The following is a 25838-nucleotide window of genomic DNA, read 5'->3' as shown; positions in this document are numbered from 1 at the left end:
TTAACTTTAAGGGAGCTAACTTCCAGAACATGGGAGATTTTGTCTATGAGGCACTGCAAAACCAGGACACAACGGATAGTGTGGAGGTACTGTGGTCGGCTCTGAAATCTACCCTGCAAGAAGCAACCAACATCTACATAAAGACCGTGAGTAAACGACAGAGAAATAACAGACCCCAATGGTTCTCCACAGAGATCTCGGAACTAGTAAAGCAGAAGAAAAGAGCATTTGTATCCTACAAACAATCACAACGACCGGAAGCTAAAGAAGCCTATCTGGAGAAATCTAGAACTGTTAAAACATCAGTCAGGAATGCCAAACTCTGGATAGAAGAAAATTTAGCTAGGCATGTAAACAAAGGGGATAAATCCTTCTTCAGGTATGTTAGCGAGAGAAAAAAAGAACACAGACGGGATTGTGCACCTAAGAAAACCTGACGGTAAATATGTAGACTCGGACTCAGATAAACCCGAACTACTCAATGGATACTTTTGCTTGGTCTTCATCTGTGAGGCGCTGGGATCTGGACCGCAGCTACAAACAAGGGAGTGCTCGGAGGACCCGTTCCAGGATTTTGAATTTACCGCGAGCAATGTATACCATGAGCTATCGAGGCTAAAAGTGAACAAAGCCATGGGACTGGATAATCTACATCCCAGAGTGCTTTGGGAACTGAGAGATGTCCTGGCAGAGCCGTTGACTGCGCTTTTCAATCTTTCCCTAAACAAGGGAAATGTCCCTTTGGACTGGAAAACTGCTAACATCATTCCACTCCACAAAAAGGAATGCAGGTCAGAGGCTGAAAATTACAGACCGGTGAGTCTCACATCAATAGTGTGTAAACTTATGGAAACATTGATTAAAAACAGATTGGATACGATTCTAGATGAAGAGAGGCTGAGGGAACCCCACCAGCATGGATTCATGAAGGAAAGGTCTTGTCAATCCAATCTGATAAGCTTCTTTGACTGGGTAACAAAATAACTGGACAGGGGAGTGTCCCTGGATGTCGTGTATTTGGACTTCAGTAAGGCTTTTGATAGTGTCCCACACCGTAGGTTATTAAACAAGATGAAAACGATGGGACTAGGAAAAACATTGACTTCATGGGTTGAAGACTGGCTCAGTGGTAGACTTCAGAGGATGGTGGTAAATGGTACCCCTCAGAAACGTCGGAAGTGACCAGTGGCGTGCCGTAGGGCTCGGTCTTGGGTCCGATACTGTTTAATATCTTTGTACAAGACCTGCCTCAGGGACTTCGAGGTAAAATTACACTATTCGCCGATGACGCTAAGCTATGTAACGTGGTTGACAGCGCAACCATGCCCGACACTATGAGGTAGGACCTACTTTTACTGGAACAATGGTCTAATACTTGGCAACTAAGTTTTAACGCCAAAAAGTGTAAGGTTATGCACCTTGGTAGCGGTAACCCCAGCAGAACATAAACCCTGAATGGTGAAACCTTAACAAGAACTGTCGCAGAATGAGACCTGGGTGTAATCATTAGTGAAGATATGAAGACTGCCACTCATGTGGAGAAAGCCTCGGCCAAGGCTAGACAAATGCTGGGTTGCATCTGAAGAAGTTTTGTCAGCCAAAAGCCTGAAGTCATAATGCCATTATATAGGACCATGGTGAGACCTCATCTGGAGTACTGTGTTCAGTTTTGGAGGCCGCATTATCAAAAGGATGTGAAGAGAATGGAATCGGTTCAGCGAATGGCCACTAAGATGGTCTCAGGACTCAAGGATCTCCCATATGAAGAATGTCTAAGCAGGCTGCAGTTATATTCTCTCGAAGAATGCAGAGAGAGGGGAGATATGATAGAGACGTTCAAATATCTTACAGGCCGTACCAAGGTGGAGGAAGATATCCTTTTTCTTACGGGTCCCACGGCAACAAGAGGGCATCCTCAAGGGTGAGAGATTTCTTGGTGACATCAGGAAATACTTCTTCACCGAAAGAGTGGTTGATCGTTGGAATGGCCTTCCACGTCAGGTAGTTGAAGCCAGCAACATGCTTGACTTCAAGAAACGATGGGATAAACATGTGGGTTCATTTCGGGGAATTGCTTAGGGGGAGTGTTCTTTTAAGGGGAGGGTTCTTTTGAGTGGGCAGACGTGTTGGGCCGATGGCCCTTTTCTGCTGTCATACTCTATGTTTCTATGTTTTTAAGTTATTTCATACCTTTCAGTGGCCCCAATCATATTGTGATGTCATAATGCCTCATTCCACCAATGCCTAAGAGCCAACCTCATTGGTAATGTCACAACAGCTTGGTTTCCCTATACCTGTGCCCATTTCCCTATACCAGATGCATTTGCCTTATTGAAACAAAGTGTCAAGAAAAGTGTGGAATAACCTGTAAGTTTCATGGCTCCACATCATTCTCTTCTTGGTTGGGCTGATAACTTTTCAGTGGCCCCTTGTATACACAGTGCTCCAGTGCAGAGAAGGTACTGTACAGACAGCCAAGATACACACTCATCAATGCCCGCATTGACTGCCCGAGCACAGAACAGGTACATCATTGGCAGTGGCAGTCTGAGTTTCACACACATACTTGCACAGTCCTCCAGGGTAGAACAGGTACTGCACAGACAGTACCAGATACACACACCTCTATGCCCATGATAAAATGGAATTATAAAATCACCCTACTCCAGGGCCAGCTCAACCTATGGACCAAGTGATGTCAAAATTTCAGCCCAGCATCTCTCCCTCTCCCCTTCCACTGAGGGGAGGGAAGATAGAGGGAGAGATGCAGGATTGGGTTTCAGGATTGTGGCACCCTTTATTACCAGCATGGGGTGGGGGGAGATTTGAGACAGAGGGGAAGCTACTGGATCATGGCGGGGAGGGGGGTGGTGCGAGGATACAAATGTTGGCTCAAGGTTCTCAGTCCCTTGAGTTGGCCCTGCCCCCCTCCCCCCCCGCCCCCCCCCCCCCACACACACACATACACACTGCCCTGCCACAAAACAGATGCAGCACTGGCAGTATGAGTACTGAGTTACATCTTATAGTTTATAGTTTATTATAATGTAATATACCATCTGTCCTGAGGAGATAACAAAGCATTGAACAACAGACAATAAATCTAAATCTGAGAGGAAAGAATGCAAATTGTCAAATGAAAGAAAATAAAATTGAAGGAAAAGGTAAGAATAGTAATTGTAGCTGCGATATATACTGGCAACATTTCACTGGTAATATATTACTTTTAAAAGTACTGTATGAATAACCATTGTTGAGTAAGTTACTTCCCAAAGTAATATAAAACAGTCATTAGTTTCATTAGGAAGCAGAAATATATTATAATTATTGGTCTACATAGGTTACTGTAAAAAAATAATGTATTACTTGTAAAAGTAATATATTACCAGTAATGCAGTATATTACTTGCCAACTCTGCATACATACAGAGTGCTCTAGTGCAGAGCAATAATGAGATAGTGCAGATTCACACTCACCATGCCCACACTCGCACTATGCCCACACTCGCACATATTGCTCAAGCATATTGCAGTAACACCTGTAAATAACAGTAATAATTTTTTTGTTGTTGTTTAAAAATAGCAGTACATTTGTTTTGGGATTATTTAGAAAAATGTTGGGGGGGTCCTATGTAGAATTAGAGGGACAATTGCCTATGTTGCCTTTATAAATTTGGTGCCAATTTGGACTCCTCACAGATGTAGCCTTTTATAATATCAGGCCCTTCAAAACCTAAGTGTGTGAGAGGAGGACACACGAAAAAAACTAAAGAAGCAGAACACACATGCTCACTACGTTCTCATAAGCTTCTCTCTTCTATTGAACTGAGACTAAAAAGCAAACAAAATGACTATCATGTTTGATCATTTAAAAAAAAAGAACTTCCTTGACTTCAGCAGTGACGTCTAAAATGAGATGATGTTATTTCCAATATACCAGCTTTATATCTTAACTCTTTCCATGATCCGGCAGTTCTAGAACTAATTTTATCTATGGTTCTGAGTCATAGAGATCTGTGGTTTGGAATGTTTTTTTTTTTTCTAGTCTCTGACTTCTACTTTTCTCATCTGATTGGAATATTTGTTCCATGTTGGTCATAGATACTGTTCATATTAGAGACTTGGGGGAAGGGAGGAGTATTATTTATAAGCATTTATGTGAACAGCAGTGCAGTAAAGCTTTAAAAAAAATGAAATACCTTCAAATACAAGAAATCAATATTTAACTAAAAACTTTTGAAACAAGTTTTTAAGTGTTTCCAAAACACCAGATAGCGTGTCAAAGCAGCTCCTGATTGGTGTAGCCTGACTGTAGTACCAGGAAGAGGCAGTCGGAAAATACCGCGAATTACTGAGTTCGTGATTCGTGAACCGCGAAGTTGCGGGGCTTTACTGTATCTGTACCGATATAAGGTTAAACAAATAAGACAGAAATGTAACTTTATATAAGGGGGATGGGATCTGATATATTGCCTTTCTGTGGTTACAATCAAAGTGCTATCCGTATTATATACAGGTCCTTATTTTGTACCTGGGGCAATGGAGGGCCACATGACTTGCCCACAATAGAGCTGCAGTGGGAATCTACCTGGTTCTCAAGGTTCTCAGGTCACTGCACTAACCATTGGGCTTCTCTTCCACCCGCTGCTGAACACAGACCTCCATGTTTGTTCTCTAATCTTCAGCTACCTCCCAAGGAACCACTTACAGCCTCTTTTACAAAGCCGCACTAGCGGCTGCACTGTGCAAACAGCCCTGAAGCCCATAGAGATTTAAGGGGCTTCGGGGCTGTTGCTGTGCGGCTTTGTAAAAGAGGCCGTTAGATTATCAGTAGTTTCCAAATGGCTTCTTTATTCAATTCATTTAAAATCATTATACAAGCTTACCCACCGTCTCAGTTAAGATTACTGCAATGGACTGCAGGTTTTTCTTGAAAATTATATTTAAAACTGCAAATACTTCGGAATACTTGCATGGTTCAAAGGATTCCTGCAATCAAGAACTTACAGAGTTAAAACAATGCAAGAAAAATCAGAACCATGGTCTAACCCCTGCGGAGTTCCCCAAGGATCACCCCTATCACCCACACTATTCAATATATACATAGCCTCCCTCAGCTACTACCTAGATAATCATGGCATAAGTTCATACAGCTACGCAGATGACATCACTATTCTCCTGCCCTTCGACCAACCAGAACCCGTCATGACTAGCATAATACACAAAACTCTAAAATCAGTTGAAATTTGGATGACAGAGCACAAATTAAAACTTAACCCTGACAAAACAAATTTCATCCTACTAGAAAACAATAAAACTCCAACATTAACTAATCTTGTAATAAACTCGATCTCATACCCAATACAACCTACACTAAAATTGCTAGGAATCACAATTGACAGAGGCTGCACCATGCAACCCCAAATTAACAAAATAATAAAGGCATCGTTCATGACCATGAGAAATCTAAGAAAAATCCGAGCATTCTTCGAAAGAAGCAATTCCTACTATTGGTACAATCTCTTATCCTTGGGATGATAGACTACTGCAACATACTATACCTACCTTGTCCCACGACCATGATGAAGCAATTGCAGACAATACAGAATACAGCCCTGAGACTTGTATATTTCCTAAAAAAATATGACCTTATCACAGAGGCATACCATGACTCGCACTGGCTTCCAATAAAAGCGAGAGTACACTTCAAATTCTACTGCTTACTTTACAAGGCTCTCAATGGAGAGGGCCCAACCTACTGGAATAGCCGACTAAATCAATCCTCCTCAATCAGATACAGAAGATCCCACTCACTTTTCTCTCACCCATCATCCAAAAATGTCAAACGAAAAAAACTTTATGACAACCTAATAGCCTCCAAAGTAGAGAGTTGCGCGGGGACAGAAATCCCACCCGTCCCCACCCGTCCCCGCCAAAGTCCCACCCGTCCCCACCCGTCCCCGTGAGGAATCCCTCCGTCCCCACCCGTCCCCGCGAGGAATCCCTCCGTCCCCACCCGTCCCCGCGAGGAATCCCCTCCGTCCCCACCCGTCCCCGCGAGGAATCCCCTCTGTCCCCGCCCCGTCCCCGCGAGGAATCCCCTACGTCCCCCGCCCGTCACTATAAACTACAGAAATAGTTATTTCATTTAATTATGCTACTGAATTAAGGCTCTGGTAGAAACCCATTAAAAATAAGCAAAAAGACTTTATTAATTTGGAAATATTAATTGGGAAGAATTCATACTTTGTAAACGGGTTTCTACCAGAGCCTCTAATGTTTATAAATTTTTATCAACACAACTAATATACTACTTTATCCTTAAGCAAAAAAAAGAATTTTTTTCCTACCTTTATTGCCTGGTTTCTGCTTTCTTCATGTTCTCATTCAATTCCTTCCATCCACTGCCTCTCTTCTCTCTGTGTCTTCCATTTGCTCTGTTACTGTGCCTCTCCCTTTCTCCCCCCTCCCAAATTGGTCTGGCACCCATCTTTTTCCCTCCGCTCCCCCCATAGTCTGGCACCTCTGTCTTCTTCCCTGCCAGCGTCTTCTTCCCATTCCCTCTTCCCCATTTCCTTTCAGTGACCTTCTCCCCCACCATCTTTCCCATGTCCTGTCAGGCAGCATCCTTCTCCCCTCTCTGCCTTCCCCATGTCCTTTCAGCGGCCTTCTCCCCCCTCTGTCTTCTCCATGTCCTTTCAGTGGCAATCTCCACCTCTTTGTCTTCCCCAGTGCTTTCAGGGTCCTTCCCCCCCTTTCTCCCGTTTACCCCATGTCCTTTCAGCGTTCTTTTCCACCCCTTTGTCTTCCCCAGTGCTTTCAGGGTCCTTCCCCCCCCCCTTCCTCCCGTTTACCCCATGTCCTTTCAGCGTTCTCTTCCACCCCTTTGTCTTCCCCAGTGCTTTCAGCGGCCTTCTCCCCCCTTAAGCGTCTTTTCTTCTCCACTCCACCTTTCCTCCCTCCCTGCCTCCACCTTTGTGGCGCTTTTGCACCGGACCGACAACAGAACAGGCCCGGTCGGACAAATCTCCCTGTCCTGTAGCCGCGAATCTAAATTACCTTCTTACAGCAGCTGAGTAGTGAAGATGCTGTAAGAGGTAATTTAGATTCGCGGCTACAGGGCAGGGTAGATTTGTCGGCCGGGCTGTTGTCGGTCGATCGGGGGATCTGACCGGCTGTGCACATTCTCCCGGGGCGGTCCCGCCCCCCTACCCCCTCTTTCGTACGCCATTGCCTTCTTCCTACCTGCCCTGCCGCACACAGCCGACCGGAAGTCTTCCTGATGTCAGCGCTGACATCGGGAAGATTTCTGTTCGGATGTGTGCTGCGACAGGGCAGGTAAGGAGAAGGAGACTACCCTCGCGGCTCGACCAACCCCGCTGCGATCCAACCCCGCAGGAACCCCCGCGACCCTCGGAGGCGTCCCCATGGGATCCCCGCGACCCTAGGGGGCGTCCCCACGGGATCCCCGCGACCCTAGGGGGCGTCCCCACGGGATCCCCGTGACCCAAAGGGGGAACCCGCGGGATCCCCGCGGGTCCCGCGGGATTCCCGTCATCCCCGTTCCCGTGCAGCTCTCTACTCCAAAGCAGCTAAACTGGACAGACAAATCACTACTCTGTTATCTTCGACTTCAGACTATAAAGCCTTCAGGAAAGATATTAAAACCATACTCTTCAAAAAACACATAAAACCTGTCTAACACTCTATTTACCCTTAGATCTCTCTAATACTCTTTTATCTATCAAACGTTATCTAAAACCCATAATTTCACCCTATTCTTATCTCCTAAAGACCTCCACTTCCCTTTGGTAACTCTTTATCCAATGTTTATTACCTTAAAAAATACTATGTCATCGCTTATTCTATTCCTTTTAATTTGAATGTAATTCTTGTTTTTAGTTTGAACATAATCCGCCTTGAACCGCAAGGTAATGGCGGAATAGAAATCACTAATGTAATGTAATGTAATACAGCAGTAACATTGATATGAGTTGCAAGTGAATTCAACAGTTACCCTACTGCTACACAACTGCACTGCTTGCCAATTGAGGTCAGCAATAAATTTAAATTTAGGTCTGATATTTAGATTTACACAGGGACAAGCTCCTGCTTACATGTTTAGAATCTGTAGGCTAGGGTTACCATATTTGTGAAGACAAAAAAGAGGACATATGACCCCCCTTCTCGCCCCCCCCCCCGCCTCCACCTCCCACCAGTCCTACTCCTTTCCCCACCCACCACCCACCTTTCCCCTCTGTATCCTTTTGGCCCTCATCTGTCCTTCACTGCATCTCATCACCCTTTCAGTTCCAGCTCCATCCCTATTTATTTATTCTTCCTTCCCATGCCTCCGAGGCCATTCTTCTATCCCTGTCCCCATATTCCACCTCTGCCCAGCTTCTCTTCCTTCTTTACCTTTTCCACCCCAGGACCAATATATCTCTCTTGACTCTCCTGCCCCTTCCCATAGTACTGCAACTCTCCCCCTCCCCATTCCAGCATCTGCCACTCTCTCCCTCTTCATCCAACTGTACCCCAATACCAGAGCCAGCACCAATTCAAACCCCCCCCCCCCCCCCACCACCCCCCCCACCATCACCACCTGCGGGATCAGCATGATCTCTGTCTAACTCCCTGACTCTCCTCTACCTATCTGCTCCCTGGCCATTGCATTGAATCTTTGGGCAGGCTGACAGCAGCAATGAGGGAAGCCTGCTGCTGCCAGCCTGTTCCAGAAGCCACTTCTCTGCAAGTTACACCTACTTGGGAACAGGAAGTCACTGCAGAGGCAGTTTCCGGGGCAGTCAAGCAACAGACTCATTGCCACTGCCTGCCTGCCCGAAGATTCAATGCAGCAGCTAGGGAGGAGATAGGTAGTGGAGTCAGGACAGCCAGAAAACCCCGAACAGACACCCCCCCTTTTGAAAGGTCACTTGGACACACAAAGTCAGAGGCGTGAAGAAGTACAAGTTTTATTCACAGCATGCATGCTGGACCCCTGAGCTCCAAGCTGGCTCAGAAGTGCCGAAACCAGGAAGTTACAGAGATATTTATTCATTTTTCTGGCTATACAACTGAATTCTAGAAAAAAGCTTTTCACGTGTTACTTTTCTTAACACTCATTGGTTCTAAGCTCACACTAGCAGGTCACTAGCAGGACACTTATCTAACTCTAACAGTTAAATGTACAGAAGGGCAGGGTACATCATGGCTCAAACTCTTATCTATTCAGCTTACAATGTGGTAAGGTAGGGACATACATTTTAGGCAGATGCAGTCAATAGATTATACACTGTTTTCAGCTATGTAGGCCAGAGCAATATTTTAAACAACAGTTAACTATTTCATGACCCTACATTCCCCCCTTTCAGGCTGGCGTACCTAAGGAGCCAAGCCTGACAAAATAAAGTTAGGGGTCAGGAAAGTCGGGGTCCCCAGTGGGTAAGGGACGATACTGGGAGAGGGTCAATGCAGCAGTGGAACGTTTGACAGCAGAGTCCATAGTTCAGTGGAGCAGCTTTATGGCTATGGGGACCACACAGGGCAGGCAGCAAAGGAGCAGAGAAGACAGGGCAGCAACCAGCAAGATGATATTCAGTGCTGAACCAGAGGGCAACCAGGAGCTGAAGGTACCAGAGATCCAGTCTGCAGTAAGATCAAGCCAGGTCTGCTCAGGAACATGAGCCAGTTTGGTGATACGATCCACATCGTTTTCAATCACTTTACTCAAGTTCAAGGCAGCAGTTGGAGAAGTTGAATTTATCACAGGCACAGCAGCTAGTAAATAGTCCAAAGCTAGACGATTCTGATAAATAGCAGTGCGCATTTTAGCATTCGCTCTGCCAATGGTACTCAAAGCTCGGGAGGTCTCATTGGTTATCAGTTCAAGTACAGCTTATAGACAAATAATGCAGTTCAGCAAATAGATTGGGGTCCGATAGCCCCAGGTGTCATCCTCGGTCCATGTGGCAGGTTCATAAGCAGCAATGATCCGTTCTGCAGGCCAGTCATCACCCCATTCACCTATTTTAAGGGAATTGGTGGAAGTAGACTGCTTTTGGCGACCTCTGGTGTTGAATACATGGGCTCCCAGGTGTTCACCATCGGGAAGAAGCTGGGACGAATCATGCGAAGCACACGTACCAGTCTAGTTAGCAGGCAATCAAGAGTAGGCAGACAGATCACAGAGCCAGTATCAACTATCAGGAGCTGACCATCATTCATAGGAAGTTCCATTAAGCAGTGTCTGAAGGGCGCTGAAGACAGTGGGAAGCAACAATGGAGGTTCACAAGGCCCATCGTGAAGGTCGTGGACCTGACGTAAAAGTGAGGGTTTGTGAAGTCAGGTTTAACATGTCCAGCTGCTTTGCCTCCCATAGCCACTGTTCTCCCATACCAGTCCCTCCTCATACAAAATAATTGCTAACATTAAGAGTCTGACCTATAGTTTCAGCAAACTATATAAACAGATTTCTAGTGATTACAGGATATTAGTATCTACTTTCATAAAACTGGGGAAACACCAAAGAGTGATGGACAGGAGCACATGAGCGGGATACAATTCAGACATATACATCAGTACCTGAGTCTCACCTTTTACCATCAATATACAATGCCATGCAGTCTCTGGCCTTCTGGACTTGGACATTGGCATTCCAGTTATATGGGTCAGTGATAGTGAAAACCATGGGATTACAGTAGCCTGTAGTACACAAGGGGCCGGAGCTAGGACCTATAGTAAGGGAGGCAGACGGGGTATTCTTTCTCATAAAGGACAGGCTCCACCATTAGTGAAGGTTTCCTCATAGGGGCAGTTCTTAAAGGCATCAGGTTATACAGACCTATATACTTAGCACATTTGTTATAATAACGCTGTCAATCTAGGGAGCCACACAAAACTGAATTAGGGGTAGTACCATGACCTTGAGAAACATCAAATAGCACACATGTATCACAATACAAAGACACCGGGCGAGTGGGGTCTACAATAAGAGTCTAGTTGATAAGTGGACCCTCAACATCATCAATGCAGATTTCCGCCCACTTTTAAACTTCATCACCAGTAGGTTGAAAACAGAAAATACCCTCAAATGTTTGACATTTTCTGTACTTAACTCCTTCATGCAAACAAACATCAGGCAAAGGGACTGCACTTGTTAAGTACAAAATACAGAAGAAAGAAACATAAGTGAGGGCAACACAAATATCATATCTATATATACTAACATAGGAAGCTCATTTTTCTTTCAGGCACAACTTAGAAAACTTCAAACAGTTATACTCAAGACACTTGCTAAAGGCAGTGTGAACCACAGGCAGTCAATTAAACTCAAACACTTATAAAGAATTATATTCAGAACACCTGCTAAGTACAGTGGTAAATATTCAGAACTTTTGAGGTCTTAGAAAGCTTCAGCTGAAGATCCGTGTTGTAGTGGAACCAAGTTTCATGTCCGGACACCTTGACAACTGTAAGAGAAGAAATTATTACAGTAAAAGGACCTATCCACCTAAGTTTCAGGGGGTCTGACTTCCAAGTTTTAGCCATACTGTATTTACAGGGACATACCCATGGACTTGTGTAGCTATCGATAGTGGGGCCCTTTCCAGGACCCATTTGTGGAGCTCTTACAGGGCTTTAGCTAAAGACTGGAGGATATCTGATCCCAGAGTAGCAAAGGAACCAGGATCTGGGTTCACAATGGGTGGTGGCCGGCCGGACATGAGCTCAAATGGGGCTTAGATGGGATGCATCTAATCTGAAAAAGAACAGAAAGCAGCAGGACAGGCCAGGACAGATTAGTTTCTTCAATTCATTTTGTGAGAAGGGTCTTAAGAGTTCTGTTTATTCTTTCGACCTGACCAGAGCTCTCAGGATGATAAGCAGCATATAATTTCTATTCAATTTGGAGGGCCTGAGCAATTTGTTGGACAACATCGGCAATGAAAGCAGGGCCATTGTCACTGCCTATAAAAACAAGGAGATCAAGGCACGGAATTATTCAGGAGGTGTTTGGTTACGTCTCTGGCGCGTTCAGTGCAAGTAAGGAAGGCTTTGACCCATCTAGTCAGGGTGTCTGTGAAGACTAGGAAGTGACTGAGGGAACGGGAAATGGGCATGTGGGTAAAATCTACAGACAGAACCTGCATTGGATATGTTCCAATAGGTTGGTATCCAAGAGGTGGCAGTCATCTGATTGGGAATTTTATTCTAGAACCAACAACACACTGTCGGACCATATTCCGGACTAGCTGATCAAAGTGATTGATAAAGAAATGTCTCTTGAGAGTCAATTTTAATAGCGGGTTCTCCAGAGTGTGCCAGATCATGGCATCTTTTGACAATCGTGAGGGCCAGGTGTTGAGGAATAACTATGAGGGTGTTGTGCTTGCGTTTGAAGTATCAGTGTGTGGGTCTGAATTGGCACTTGAATTGGCGCATTTTGTATCCACCCCCCTTTCAGGACAGACTGGCCCAAAATAATGCATGCCCAAGTCTGTTCCTGAGAAGCGTACTGGGGTGTAAGGGAATCCAGAAAAGGAATGATTGTATACAGAGGAGCCGAAAGAGGGGGCAGAGACTGGCAGCTCGGGCTGTGCGGTCGGCAAGGGCATTGCCATGAGAGACAAGGTCCATCACGCGTCTGTAAGCATGGCAGAGCATAACAGAAATACATGAGGGTAGTTGTACGGCCTCAAGAAGGTCAAGAATGAGGGGAGCATGATGGATCAGGCGGCCGGAGGCTATAATGAAACCTCGATGTTTCCAGATGGCCCTATGGGAATGCAAGTTAAGGAAAGCATATTTGGAGTCAGTATATATATATTGCAAGACTGAGAGGCAGAGTGGCGCAGGGCAAAAGTGAGGGCATAAAGCTCAGCTTCTTGGGCAGAAGGGCCAGAAGGCAGGGGCCTGAGTCAGAAGTTTTTGGAGGCAGCGAAAAGACCGCTCCTGAAGTTGGGTCCAGACAAAAGGGGCTGAGTCAGCGCCTTTGGTGGAATCATACAGAGGACGAGCAATAGTAGAGAAATCAGGGATCCAGATGAGACAGTATCCTGCAATACTGAGAAAGGTGCTCAGAGCCTTGCAGTTATCAGGGACAGGGAGACTACAGACAGCCTGGACACGGGTGTAGGAAGGGACCTGGATTTGAAAGCCAAGGTAGGTGACACAAGGAAGGCATACTTGAAATCAATGTAAATATGGCCACAGGAAAATTTAAAAGGCAGACCCACTATCTGAAAGACTCAGATAAATAATAATAATAACAGTTTATATACCGCAATACCGTGAAGAGCTATGTGGTTTACAAAAGATTAGAGAAGGTACAAAATAATTGAACTTAAGATGTGTACTAACACATAAGAATTGTTCTCAATCCCTATTCTATATCAGGTTCCTACCCCAAAGAGCTGACTTATAAAATTAAGCTAAATGCAGTTCTGGATCCACCCACTAAGCAGGGTAGTCTGACACAAGCGCTCTCTAAAGCAGCAGTCCCTTCACTATCAGCTGACTGGCAAAAATATTTACTTCAATACAAAAGCATTCCTAAAAATTACATTCTTACCTAAACTTACATTTTTTATATACAGAAATACAAAACAAAGATTGGAATATACAGTAAAACTTTGGATTGCAAATAACTTGGTTTGCAAGTGTTCTATAAGACAAGCAATGATTAAATTTTAACTTGCTATACCAGCAACGTCTTGCAATACACGTACATACAGTATAGAAGCATCACATTTTCACAACTGAGCCAATGGTTCCTCTCTATATGTCGCTGCAGGAATGCAGTGACTGTTCCAAACGAGCAAGGGCTTGCAATACAAGTATGTATATTTTTGTACACTAGTGCCCTGGAATACAAGCATACTTTTGGAACAAATTATGTCCCAAACCAAAGTTTTACTGTACTCACAAGTTTAAACATTGTTCATTTTTATTTTTTTTTTTTTGTTACAATCAACATGGGTCTCAGTAGAGACTTACTCCCCCTTCCTACAGAATTTCACAAAGGAGAGAGAGTTGCTTAAAGATCAAAGAGATCAAATTACAGATGTAGTCCTTTTCAGAACTTTTAAATTTAGACAAATAACTACTAAATTTGGACAAAGAACTTCTTTTTAGCATGGAATATAAGTTCCAGAAATCATATTTTTCGTTTATATGCATTTCTGAATATGCATATACATTTTATAACATAGCCAAAAACTTCAAATGCAAAACCACTTATCTGTTTCAGGAGAAACCACATTTGAAGTGCTAAACATTTCATGGCCCTTATCAGCACAAAAGGAAAAGTACTCTCCTCTCATGCTGTGAACAACTGACAGTTTAAACTTCACTAATACATTTGGACAGACAGAACTCATAAAAAAACCCGGGATACTGCAGGACTTGGGAATCAGATGAAGGGAAGAATTTGGCAAGGTCTGAAGCAAGGACGGTGAAGGGTTTTCCAATAGGAATGCAAAATAGGCTGACTGGAAGAGGAACCGACAGCAAACGAATGCATAAAAACTTAACGGGTTATGTCCTCTTCCAGGGAGCCAGAGGGGGCCAGCCCACACCAAATATCGGCCATTCTAACTGGCACAGACAAATAAGGGTTGATTTGTTAAGTATAATCAAAGACAAATTCCTTTTTTTAAAATTAGCTAACATATCAAGGGATCCCCACAGGTAGACAGACATCCCCCCATTGTGCAATGGAGGACAAAAACACTTCCCTGAATTCCTGGCCCCGCCCATCTCTGGACTAGGGAAACGCAGTACTAACAGGTCCACACTCGCTTCGTCCTCAAGGACGTCTCAGACACTCTCAAACACACAAAACACAACAGATTTCAGTTCAGTTACTCAACCAGAAAATAACAGTTCCTAGAATCCCTTTCCCACAACTTTTCAGCGACAGATCACGTGGCTTACTAGGCAGGAGACGAGAGACAGGATAGGGATGATCAATCCCCACTTACCAGATAGTGGCCACTCCAGGTACAGATACAGATACAGATACAGATTCTTGTACTTTAAACTGAGACTAGATAAGTCAGTTGAAGCGGTCCAACGTCCTGAGGTCTGCCAACCCCCCAAAAGGAAGGCAGCCGGCTAAGCAGACATATCAGCCGTAGGACCAGAAACAAGTGACCAATCGAGTACCAGTGGTCAAGAGACCTTCAAGTCCCTGTTCGGAAGCCAAATGAAAGGTCACTTGGACACACAAAGTCAGAGGCGTGAAGAAGTACAAGTTTTATTCACAGCATGCATGCTGGACCCCTGAGCTCCAAGCTGGCTCAGAAGTGCCGAAACCAGGAAGTTACAGAGATATTTATTCATTTTTCTGGCTATACAACTGAATTCTAGAAAAAGCTTTTCACGTGTTACTTTTCTTAACACTCATTGGTTCTAAGCTCACACTAGCAGGTCACTAGCAGGACACTTATCTAACTCTAACAGTTAAATGTACAGAAGGGCAGGGTACATCATGGCTCAAACTCTTATCTATTCAGCTTACAATGTGGTAAGGTAGGGACATACATTTTAGGCAGATGCAGTCAATAGATTATACACTGTTTTCAGCTATGTAGGCCAGAGCAATATTTTAAACAACAGTTAACTATTTCATGACCCTACACTTTTAAAAAAAAACTGTCCAGGCACCCTAATGGTACTATAAAAAGAGGACATATCTGGGTTTTCCCTGACATCTGGTTACCTTACTTTAGAGTTTAGACCAGTGCTTTTTCAACTTTTCTTCTGTTGTGACACACCTGACAGACAGGCCCTGATTCTGTAAACAGAGCCAAACTTGTAGGCACCGAGGAGCACAAGTGTCAATCATACGCTAGCCACCATTTATAGAATAGTGCCTAGCAGCATCTAAAGCAGTCTTAGGCACCAGTAGGCATTGAGACCTTAGGCAAACTCTATTTATGTAAGGGTTTTCTTGCCCTAAATAAGTACGCCTAAGTCAAAATACATCCAAGATCTGCCCAAAATCCGCCCGTAACTATCTCTACTTTCTGGTAGGTGCCTTGGAGTAGATGCCTACCTCAAAGTGGTAGGCACCTACCATCTAATTATTTGCAACTTAATTGATTATAATAACATTTCTCAATGAATAGCACTAATTAAGTCTTGATAAATAATTAAGTTAGACACCTAGATAGGCTAAGTATATTTTATTAAATCAGGGCCACAATGTTCATGTATGTCACACAACAGATTTTGCTGTGGTTAAAATTTACAGCTGAACAAAGTATGCCTATATATTTCATTGTTTAATTACACTGTAAGTTTAGAATGAATTTGCTTATCCCATATCAAAAAACTGTATACAACACATCAATCCCAGATTTCTCATTTAAAAAAACCCCTAACAAATATACAGTATATCCAAATTCTAGTGTCTCCTCAATAATAGCAACAGAAAAACTGCCAGATACAGTGAAGCCAAGAACAAGCAAAGCGGGGCTTGTGTGGAATCAGGATTCAAAATCAGCTTCAATGCGCTGGAAATAACAACAAAGTTCAATGCAATTCTCTCTCATATAGATGAAAAGTCAGGATAAAGATTTGTTTACCAAAGTGTGTTTTCTTTACTTATCTTGACATCAAGGTTCACTCCTCCTAATGAAGGTGGACTTAATCAAACACAGCCGTGTTGAGAGATGTGACACTGACTCTTCATCTGAATGAGAGAGAATTGCGTTGAGCTTTGCTCTTATTTACAGTGCATTAAGGTTGATTTTGAATCCTGACCCCACACAAGCCCCACTTTGTACTTTGGTTGCACTACAGGGGAACCTTGTTTGCTCCTGTTTGTTTTGTTAGATATTGTGAAACAACACAAAAACCTGCAAATATGCTGCTCAGAAACTATATATGAAACGGCAGGCCTAGAACGTGTTCAGTTGGGCCTGGAGGCAGCAGTTATTATTGGGGGTAGTGGGGAAGCTCCTCTTCTTCTAACCTTCTTACGATCCCCTCTTTAAAGGTAATTGGTACTAGGCGTAATGACATGTTTTCAGTATTGGCCCCTCAATCATGGAATCTTTTACCTCAGTATATTAGGGACTTAAAAAACTTAGCCGTATTTAAAAAAGCATTAAAAACTTTCTTTTTTAAAGATGCGTATGATTCTTAAAGTTTTTTCTTTTTTTTCCTTTTTTTACCAAATTTAACCTCCCCTCCTATTTGTTTTTTCCATAGTTGTAACCCTCCTTTTCTTGCTAAAATATTGTAATTTCTCCCCTATTTTTCCTCACAACTCTTTGATGTTTTTTTTTGTCCAAAACTAATATTTGTTTTAATATGTAAGTACTTTTGTTTGTCATTTTTTTTTTTTTAAATTTATAACAAAAATTAGTTTTTACATTATCACCATTGTCTATTTTACATGTTTTATGGTTTTGTACATCGCCTAGTAATCTATAATAGGCGATTCATTAAGAATCAATAAACTTGAAACTTGAAATAGGGACCAGGGACTCTCAGGATTGCTGGTCTCCCCAGGCTGCGGGTAGTGAAGGATATGAAGGAAATATACACTGTTGAGAACCACTGCTTTAGACTAAAAAAGGTCCTGTAATTACACTTTCCAGATGTAAAAAAAAATGTATGTTATAAAAGAATATTGGTACAATCATTCACATATCAAAGGGCTTCAGTAGGGAATGTTTTACCTCTCGACATAATTCAATATTTTTTTATTTTGTTTATAATATTTATATTCTGCTTAGGCCACAGTTCCTAGCAAAGTACATGATTATAGACTACATTTTACAAGCCCTATTTGGGTTTGAGATGTGTATAAACCAGCATTTAAACGTTTGTCTTGCAAAAACATCTAAATCCCCATTTTACAAAACCGGGATATGCACAACTCAAGCCTAGAGAATGACACAGGGACAAATTTGTCCCCGTCCCCACAGGAACTCAATTTCCCTGTTCCGTCCCCACGAGTTTTGTCACTGTCACTATTCCTGTAAGCTCTGCCTTAAGCGCACATGCCTCGAACACTTATGATTTTAAAATGTTTGAGGCTTATGCAGACGAGGACAGAGCTTGCAAGAATGGGGCAGCAACAGGAAAATAACTTGCCGGGATGGTATGGTAAAATGAGTTCCCGTGGAGAAGGGGGAAAATGTGTCCCCGATGTCATTCTCTACTCAAGCCTATGTGTATGCAAATGGAAAGGGGGCATGGTCCAAGTATATTTTGGGTGGGGCAAAAGCATGACAGGTAAATACACCTCTATTGCCCATTTCAAAAGGGGTTACCTGTCTGTGCCCTATCTTTATAGAGATGATGTGGTATACAAACTTAAGGGGTCCTTGACCTAGGGGCCACTGTGGCAGCGGACTGCTGGGCACAATGGACCACTGGCCTGACCCATCAGCAGCAATTCTTATGTTCTTATATTGAGTGAATGTATTGCACCTTATGTGCCATCACAGGCTTTGCGGTTGAGTTTGGCTTTGTTACTTTGGGTTCCAACAGTTCAGAATATGCAACCAGAAATAATATGTAGGGGGTGTGGTTTTCTATTTGGCCCCTATCTTGTGGAATACTCTGCCAGGGGACTTGCAGGAGAAGCATTCTGTGTCCCGTCGTAGAAAAATGATTGAAGGCTGACGTTTTTCATCAAGCCTGTGGTTTCTCGTTACTGGAAGGTCGGTGCATGGGGAAGGGGAGGCTGTGATGTATGGGATTTATTGTTTTATTTTAGTTTTAAGTATGGGGACTTTTTATGGGGCTGTACTATTGTAGAAAGGAGTTCTTTTCTGATTTTAATTAATGTATTTGTTGATTGTGACATGTATATCCTGGACATCTGGATGATTCTACTGGACTCTACAGACCTAGATTTTCACTTGTGTATGCTGGAAACTACAGACATATTTTCCCATAGCCAGGCCCAGCCTGTGTACCTTGCTACAGCTGCAGTCTTTGCAATGCCAGCAATGATGTTCTTGTTTTCATTCCCTGCTGGGAGTCTATCTCTTCAAGGCCCTGCTGGACTCTTATCACTGCTGTATGACTTCATATGCCAGACACCCTAAAAAGCCATAAACCATTTATAATGAGCAAGGAGCTCTGCTCATGTGGGTGTAACAAGATGAAAGATCTTGGTACCAAACCATGGACTCTCTGTCTCTGAACCAAGCTATGGGAACCGGACAGCTGGATTGTGGAAAGGCCATCTCGTTACCAACTTTTCATCTTACAAGGACACCAACTCGAATATGCATAGAATTGTAAAACCTCTAATTAGTAGATGCAGGTCTCCGTGCTGAAAGATGAGAGTTCAGCAACAGTTCTCTGTTTCTGTAAGGCCCCCCTTTTACTGGGGGGGGGGGGTGTGTGGAGGTGAGAGAGAGGTGTGGACGATAAGGAAGAGTTAGCTGTACATTATTTTTATGTACCAATAGGGAAGTACATAACTAGAATTCGGGGGATGGCCTTTTTTGGAACAAAGGAAGAATTTCTCAGTATAAAAAACACGTGCAGTCTAAGAAAAGCCAGAGAAAGATTCTCTTACTTATGCTACGGGGAACTGCTAGCCCCCTGCTAAGCATATGAGTGCAAATTCTTCTCTCCATTGTATATTCTGAACTGACAATACTTTATATATTTTTTTGTGCTATGCCTTGGCTGCTGTAATATTGTAACTTTTTATACTACCAATAAACAAATATTGTCTGTTTTGGAAGATACAATGCCGTCTTGTAGTTATTCCAATGAGGTCAGCAAAGCAGCCTTTTTATCTCAATTGTAAACCACTGTGTTTGCCTTGGCAGTTTGGCAGTATATTAAGACTATTAAATCTGTAACCTATATCATATTTTTTTTTCAGCTCAGGCAGTGAACCAGCTCTTTCAGAATATTATTTTAATGACTGCAGTGAACCACCTTCCAACCTTTCTCAGACCAAGCTGAAAATTAGCACCTTGCTGGCCCACGACTAGTTGAAGCCAGCTGTCATCTTCCCTCCTCTGAAGGAAAGACTGGGCAGCTCCCACTCTCTGGAGATGACACGATGCCTGCAGTGTGCCCCCTGGAACTGGCTGAGAGAGAGCAGGGAGTCCCAGAGGCTGGTGCTTGTGGTGGTTTTTATAGCGCTATTACTGGACAATATGCTGCTTACGGTTGTGGGTATGTTGGGGGTCTCTTGTTTGTGAAGAATGGGGTACTGTCTCAGAAGAGCATGCACTATTGATGATACAAGAAAAAAAAAAACCCTTTAAGGGTGATTTAATTGGCCAGAAACAGCTCCTGGTCAGTTAAATTGTCAGTTCAGGGCTAATTTTCAGCAACACTTAACTGGTTAGTACCACTGAAAATAACTAGTTAGCCTTAAACTGAAAACTGGTTATTTTGGGGTAAGGGTAAAGTGGATGGGACTTAATATAATGCTTTTTCTGTGTGGTTACAATCCTAGTGGTTTATGTATTTTAGAGAACTACTTATTTTGTACCTGAGGCAATGAAATGTTATGTGACTTACCCAGAGAAGGAAGGGAAAGACAGAGACTCCTACACAGAAAACTTTGTGCCCGACCACTTTGGGCTCAGGGCTTTTCAAAATTGACTGTCTGGCTACGCCACTGTTTCAAATGCATATCCCTACTAACTTCTTAAGAACATAAGAATAGCCTTACTGTGTTAGACAATGGTCCATCAAGCCCAGTAGCCCGTTCTCACGGTGGCCAATCTAGGTCACTAATACCTGGCCAAAACCCAAAGAGTAGTAACATTCCAGAATCTCAAAGAATAGCAAGATTCCGGAACCCCAATGAGAGCAACATTCCAGAACTGAGACTGTGATGTCATAAAGCCTCATTCCACAGTGCCTCAGACCCAGCCTCATAAGTGATGTTACAATGGGTTGATTGTCCTGTACTTAGAACATGTAAGAGCATAAGAACAGCCTTACTGGGTAAGACCAAAGGTCCATCAAGCCCAGTAGCCCGTTCTCACGGTGGCCAATCCAGGTCACTAGTATCTGGCCAAAACCCAAAGAGTATCAACATTCCAGCATCTCAAAGAACCCCAATGAGAGCAACATTCCAGAGCTGAGATTGTGATGTCATAATGCCTCATTCCACAGTGCCTCAGACCCAGCCTCATAAGTGATGTTACAATAGTTTGATTGTCCTATACTTGGCACATGTAGGAGCATAAGAAAAGCCATACTGGGTCAAACCAAAGGTCCATCAAGCCCAGTAGCCCATTCTCATGGTGGCCAATCCAGGTCACTAGTATCTGGCCAAAACCCAGGGAGTAGCAACATTCCTCATTACCTATCCAGGGCAAGCAGTGGCTTTCCCCATGTCTTAATAACAGACTATGGACTTTTCCTCCAGGAATTTGTCCAAACCTTTCTTAAAACCAGCTACGCTATCCGCTTTTACCACAGCCTCATAGAGAGGTAAGGATGTGCTCCTTGGGACTAATAAACTTTTTTTTTCTTTGTCCCACAGTGCCGATAGTGCCTACTTTCCTATATGATACCGAGTACCAAAATGGGAACAGCTCCAGAGAGCCCCTGCTACACACCGTTTCAGCGCCTCATGCCTCCTCTTCCGTCTTCTCTTATTACAATAACACCACAGTCCCTATCCTAGAAGACGCTGCCAGAGATTCCGGTGGGGAACCGGAGCCCACACGGGCTCTGAACAGTACTCCGCCACCCAGGAAGCACTGCGTGGATGGTGAAGAGTTTCTCACTGACGAGAATGTGAGGGTGGGACTACTGTTCGCATCGAAAGCCCTGGTTCAGCTCCTGGTCAATCCATTTGTGGGTCCACTGACTAACAGGTATAGTCAGCCATCAGAAGGTTTCTCCTGCTAGACCTCTCCAATACAAGTCTTAAGATTCTCTAAAGGGAAGTAAGCACCGCCACCTTCAATCCTTTAAAGGACCCTCTGTTACGGAATTGTCCCCTACAGCTTTTGAAGTTGGCTACTTAGATCATACCACCTTGAGCGAAGTTCTTCAAAAAGGCAGTAAATAAATCATAACAAATACATAAAATACCATATTTTTATGCATTTAAGGCCTGATTCTATTATAACTTGTGCCTAACTTGTAGGCACTGGTCAGTAGTATAGCAAGGGCGAGAGGTACCCGGGGCGGTGGTGCCCCTCCCCACCCTCTTCTCTGCCCCCTGCTCCTTCCCGATCCCCCCTGCTGCACCCGCGTAACCCCTTTCCTACCCGTACCTCTTTTAATTTCCCTGGCAAAAGCAGCAACTCCAACCTGCTGCTCGCGTCAGCTCCCCCTCTGACGTCACTTCCTAGGCGTGGGACCCGGAAGTGATGTCAGAGGGAAAGCCGACGCTGGTGTGAGCAGCAGGTTGAAGCTGATGCTCACACCGGCAAAGAGATGGAGGTACGGTGGGGAAGAAGTGAAGGTGTGCATGTGGTAGGGGGAGGAATGGGAAGGAGCGGGGGGGGCAGAGAGGAGTAGGGGCGCCAGCGCCCTCACCAAGACAGTACCCGACCCTCCTTTACTATACCACTGGCACTGGTTGACGTGGTTGTCAATCATCCGCTAGGCGCTACATAAAGAATCACGCTTAGTGGTGCCTAAGTGTGCTTAGGCATCCTTGTGGTAAGTGTTGGTATATTAGCCGGGGCTTTACTGGCTTAATTTACCGGTGCCTAACACAGACACTTAATGATGCGTAAGTCAACCACACCTATTCTCCACCCCTAACCATGCCTACTTTTCAGGTATCATCATTAGGCACCAGTAGGCACCTCAACTTAGGCATTGCAAGATGCCGTACGGTATTCCAGGTACAACACTAATTAAGTATTTTTTTTTTAATTGTTTTTTAATGGTGTGGTCAACTACCATACCAATTAAAAATAAATTACACATAAATTTTGATCCCCCCTTTTACAAAACCGGAGCTGTTACCACCACGGCTGGTGCTAAAAACCATGAGGGTCCTTTTATCAAGCCGCGCAAGCAGGGTTAGCGCGTCGGACATGTCATCACGCACTAACCCCTGCGGCCGGCTAAAAAATGAACGCCTGCTCAATGCAGGCGTTAGTGGCTAGCGCGGCAGGCGGTTTAACGTGCGGTATTACGCGCATTAAACCCCCTACCGCATCTTGATAAAAGGACCCCCATGCTACAGTTTTGTAAAAGGGGGTTAGTTAGGCATCATTAGACATCAGAGATTAGGGTGCTGTTTATAGAATCAGCTCCATAATGTTCCCATTATAAGCCTTTTTTTTTTTTTTTCTTTTGCAAAATTGTTTGCTCTCTGTGGGTTATATGTATGGGCATGTCATATAAGTTGTTTTTGTTTTTTACTTGTTGCATGCATCATTCAAAGAACAATGGATTAGGCCATATTCTGGATACAAATTACCCTAGTAACAGTTGTGTAAATCAAAATGCTTCTCCATATGTTATATCCATGTGTTCCCTGAATGGATAAGTCAAGTTCCACCTTAAGCAATAGTGAGTTATACACATGGGCATGCTATATCATTTTTTAAACTATTTAGTGGAGTTGGGACTAAAGAGTACTGTGAAGATTTACAAAGGGACCTGAACAAACTAGAAGAGTGGGCGACGAGATGGCAGATGAAGTTTTAATGTAGAGAAATGTAAAGTCTTGCATGTAGGAGACAGAAACCCGAAGTACAGCTATACGATGGGAGGGCTGTTAATGGGTGAGAGTACCCAAGAAAAGGACTTGGGGGTAATAGTGGACAACACAATGAAGCCGTCAGCACAGTGCGCAGCGGCCTCTAAGAAGGCGAATAGAATGCTGGGTACTATCAAGAAAGGTATTACAACCAGAACAAAAGAAATTATCCTGCCGTTGTATCGGGCGATGGTGTGCCCGCATCTGGAGTACTGCGTCCAATATTGGTCGCCGTACCTTAAGAAAGATATGGCGATACTCGAGAGGGTTCAGAAAAGAGCAATATGATTGATAAAAGGTATAGAAAACCTTTCATATGCTGAAAGAGTAGAGAAACTGGGGCTCTTTTCCCTGGAGAAGCGGAGGCTTAGTGGGGACATGATAGAGACTTACAAGATCATGAAGGGCATGGAGAAAGTGAAGAGGGACAGATTCTTCAAACGTTCGAAAACTACAAGAACGAGAGGGCATTCGGAAAAATTAAGAGGGGACGGATTCAGAACCAATGCTAGGAAGTTCTTCTTCACCCAAAGGGTGGTGAACACCTGGAATGCACTTCCAGAAGGTGTGATAGGACAGAGTACGGTTTTGGGGTTCAAGAAGGGATTAGATAATTTCCTGAAGGAAAAGGGGATAGAAGGGGATAGATAGAGGATTACTATACAGGTCCTGGACCTGATGGGCCGCCGCGTGAGTGGACTGCTGGGCGTGATGGACCTCTGGTCTGACCCAGCAGAGGCACTGCTTATTTTCTTATAAATGTGGGCATCTTATTTGCATGAAAATACTGGTAAAGATCAAAATTCTATAAAAAGCGCCTAAGCAAGCCTAGAGGTAGACACTGGTATATTTGCCCAGGATTTACCTGACCTAATTTACCATTACGCCTATTCTCCGCCCCCTAACCACACCTACTTTTCAGGTAGGCGTCATTAGGTGTCAGGGGATGCCTCAACTTAGGCATTACTAGGTGCCATGCAGATATATCCACGTGTAACTTCAATTATCAATTTTTTATTTTTTTTTAAATCAGTTTTTAATGAATTAATTCGATTTTTTATCCCATCCTCCCAGAAGAGCTCAGAACGAGTTGCAAATTCACATACATAGTAAAGTGTAATTGATGCAAAGTAATGGCAGACATTGTCCGAAAAAAGATGGCATGACGAGCATGGTATGGCAAAATATAGCATTGCAAAACATAGTATTTATTACATGCGTGGCTAACCTAGCATCATGATAGAACCTAGCATGGAATGGCAAACATTGTGTAGTAGATATAGTGTGAAAAATCATAGCATGGTAGACATAGTATAGCAAGTATAGTGTGGCGAATATGGGGGAGAGTGTGGTACAGTAGTTAAAGCTACAGCCTCAGTAGCCTGAGGTTATGGTTTCAAACCCACACTGCTCTTTGTGACCTGAGCAAGTCACTTAATCTCCCCCATTGCCCCGGGTACATTAGATAGATTGTGAGCCTGCCAGGACAAACACGTAAACTGTTCTGAACTCCCCTGGAAGAACAGTATAGAAAATTGAATACTCTTCTCCCTCCCTATTTGCGGGGGCTAAAGGCAGAGCCGGCCCGCGAATAGAGAAAAATTGCGAATAACTTTTGGCCGGCTCTGACCCACTCCTGGACTTTACCTGGTGGTCTAGCGGTGATGTGGGGCAGAAGTGATCTTCCTACACTCCTGCCCCGTGCAGAGCCGTGCTGCTGAGTTCCCGTGGTCTCACGAGACTACAACAGAATGCTAGGTATTATCAAGAAGGGTATTACAACCAGAACAAAGGAAGTTATCCTGCCATTGTATCGGGCGATGGTGCGCCCGCATGTGGAGTACTGCGTCCAATATTGGTCGCCGTACCTTCAGAAGGATATGGCGATACTCGAAAGGGTTCAGAAATGAGCGACGAGATTGATAAAAGGTATGGGAAACCTTTCATAGGCTGAAAGATTGGAGAAACTAGGGCTCTTTTCCCTGGAAAAGCGGAGGCTTAGAGGAGACATGATAGAGACTTACAAGGTCATGAAGGGCATTGAGAAAGTGGAGAGGGACAGATTCATCAAACTTTCGAAGACTACAAGAACGAGAGGGCATTCAGATAAATTGAGAGGAGACAGATTCAGAACCAATGCTAGGAAGTTCTTCTTCAC

At 43.8% G+C, this 25838-nt stretch overlaps 1 protein-coding gene across 1 annotated transcript in view; it reads left to right on the top strand.

Moving 5' to 3' along the window:
• SLC18A1 (solute carrier family 18 member A1) overlaps positions 1-25838 on the top strand; it is a 72169-nt gene that overhangs the window by 1735 nt on the left and 44596 nt on the right. Inside the window, 2 exon segments of the mRNA XM_033949487.1 lie at positions 19868-20166; positions 21494-21830. Coding sequence (XP_033805378.1) covers positions 20043-20166; positions 21494-21830 — 461 coding nt within the window. The 5' untranslated portion in view covers positions 19868-20042.

Source organism: Geotrypetes seraphini, chromosome 6, assembly GCF_902459505.1.
Source record: "Geotrypetes seraphini chromosome 6, aGeoSer1.1, whole genome shotgun sequence".
Taxonomy (NCBI): Eukaryota; Metazoa; Chordata; class Amphibia; order Gymnophiona; family Dermophiidae; genus Geotrypetes; species Geotrypetes seraphini.
The sequence above is the reverse complement of the archived record's forward strand: the minus strand, read 5'-3'. Positions and strand labels throughout refer to the sequence as shown.